This window comes from Diorhabda sublineata, chromosome 10 (assembly GCF_026230105.1).
Source record: "Diorhabda sublineata isolate icDioSubl1.1 chromosome 10, icDioSubl1.1, whole genome shotgun sequence".
In the NCBI taxonomy this organism is placed as follows: Eukaryota; Metazoa; Arthropoda; class Insecta; order Coleoptera; family Chrysomelidae; genus Diorhabda; species Diorhabda sublineata.
This window is the reverse complement of record NC_079483.1, coordinates 5359789-5361179: the sequence shown is the minus strand read 5'-3', so window position 1 is coordinate 5361179 and position 1391 is coordinate 5359789. Positions and strand designations below refer to the sequence as shown.

Here is a 1391-nt window from a genome sequence, read left to right as displayed (position 1 = left end):
TGATATTTTGTAATTCCTTACGTTCAAGTTATACTTGAATATCCGTTTTATTGCGGAGTGTATATATAAAAAAATTTCTCAGTGTATTCTACGTCAAATTTTATGTACACTGACTTGGTAGTTAAAAATGGCAGAGCATATTGTTTTGTTGCGTCACGTCGACCGTTATCGCCTTACCTCACTTTGTTTTCAAAACACCCTGTCGATATTGCCTTACAAAACATGTACATCACGTCAACGTTGCCGTTATAGCCTTACAACACACGTACATCACGTCAATGTTATCGCCTTATTTCACTTTTTTTTTCTCGTACGTACGTACGTATCACTTTTTCGTCCCGCCTATTTTTTAACAGACGATATTTCTTTTCAATCATATGTTGCCGTTTATCATCTGCGGTTAGACGTGGCGATAAGCCCGTGTACGTGTCACTTCCGTTCTAGAACCGACCTAGAGCGTCTACTTGTTAGTATCAAATCATGTACTATTCGATTATGTATTCTGTGATTTTCGGTTTCTCTTCATGTCAAAGTGACATTTTACAATGAATCTCGACGATATTTTATACAGTTTAGATGCATCTGGTTATTTCGGTCACGTAATAAGCACAGAAGAAAGTATAATACTTCACAATTCCTTGAGAATTTTACAAAACGAAAATCATTTTAAACACGTTTATTTTTGGGGTAAGATATTTGGTGCTGAAAAAGATTATTACATCGCTTATGGATATCAAAAAGATATTTTGTATGGAAAAATTTTCTATTATAGTAGAAACTGTATCAACTGGGGTTTGTTACCCAAACCGACCCAAAACGGTCTAATGTTAACGCCTTTATGCACGACAAAGTTCCAAGGTGATCCTTCCATAATTATAGACATTCTGATAGAAAAAGATGAAACATTGATCAGTGGTAAAAGAAAACAACCGGAAATAAGAAAGCTCAAAGAAGAAGACAGATTATCTTCTACGGTCTATTTAATAATGGATAATGCGAGTGTTATACCGAGAGGTGGTATATTCAGATCACCAGATGGAGTGGTAGTTAACAACTTAAGTTTCGAAGGATTGCCAACTATAGAAGCCAGAGAATGGAATTCTTTTCTACATTTCCGCGTTCCTACTAGAAAACAAAATACGAATCTATTAACTAAAGATGATTATAACTACGCCACTGATTTTTTGGATCCTATAGACATCGATATTCCAGAAGGTTGTTGGATGATTCATATTACACAGAATGAGGAAATGGTTGTATTGAAATCAATGTACTGGCCAGGTTTGGTGTTTTTTCATAAGTTGAGAACACCGAAGCACGGTTTTTTATATTTCGGACACGGCAAAAATTGTTTAGACGTTCCATTTATGCTTAGTCCTTATTTTGTTTAG

At 35.2% G+C, this 1391-nt stretch overlaps 1 protein-coding gene across 1 annotated transcript; it reads left to right on the top strand.

Moving 5' to 3' along the window:
• The first annotated feature begins 498 nt into the window (after positions 1–498).
• On the top strand, positions 499–1391 carry LOC130449824 (radial spoke head protein 9 homolog). The gene has a single exon (XM_056787860.1). The coding sequence runs from the start codon at positions 546–548 to the stop codon at positions 1389–1391; it is 846 nt and encodes a 281-aa protein (XP_056643838.1). The 5' UTR covers positions 499–545.

Coding starts and splice junctions, on each gene's coding strand:
- LOC130449824 (XM_056787860.1), top strand. CDS start 546: ATGAATCTCGACGATATTTTATACAGTTTAGATGCATCTGGTTATTTC.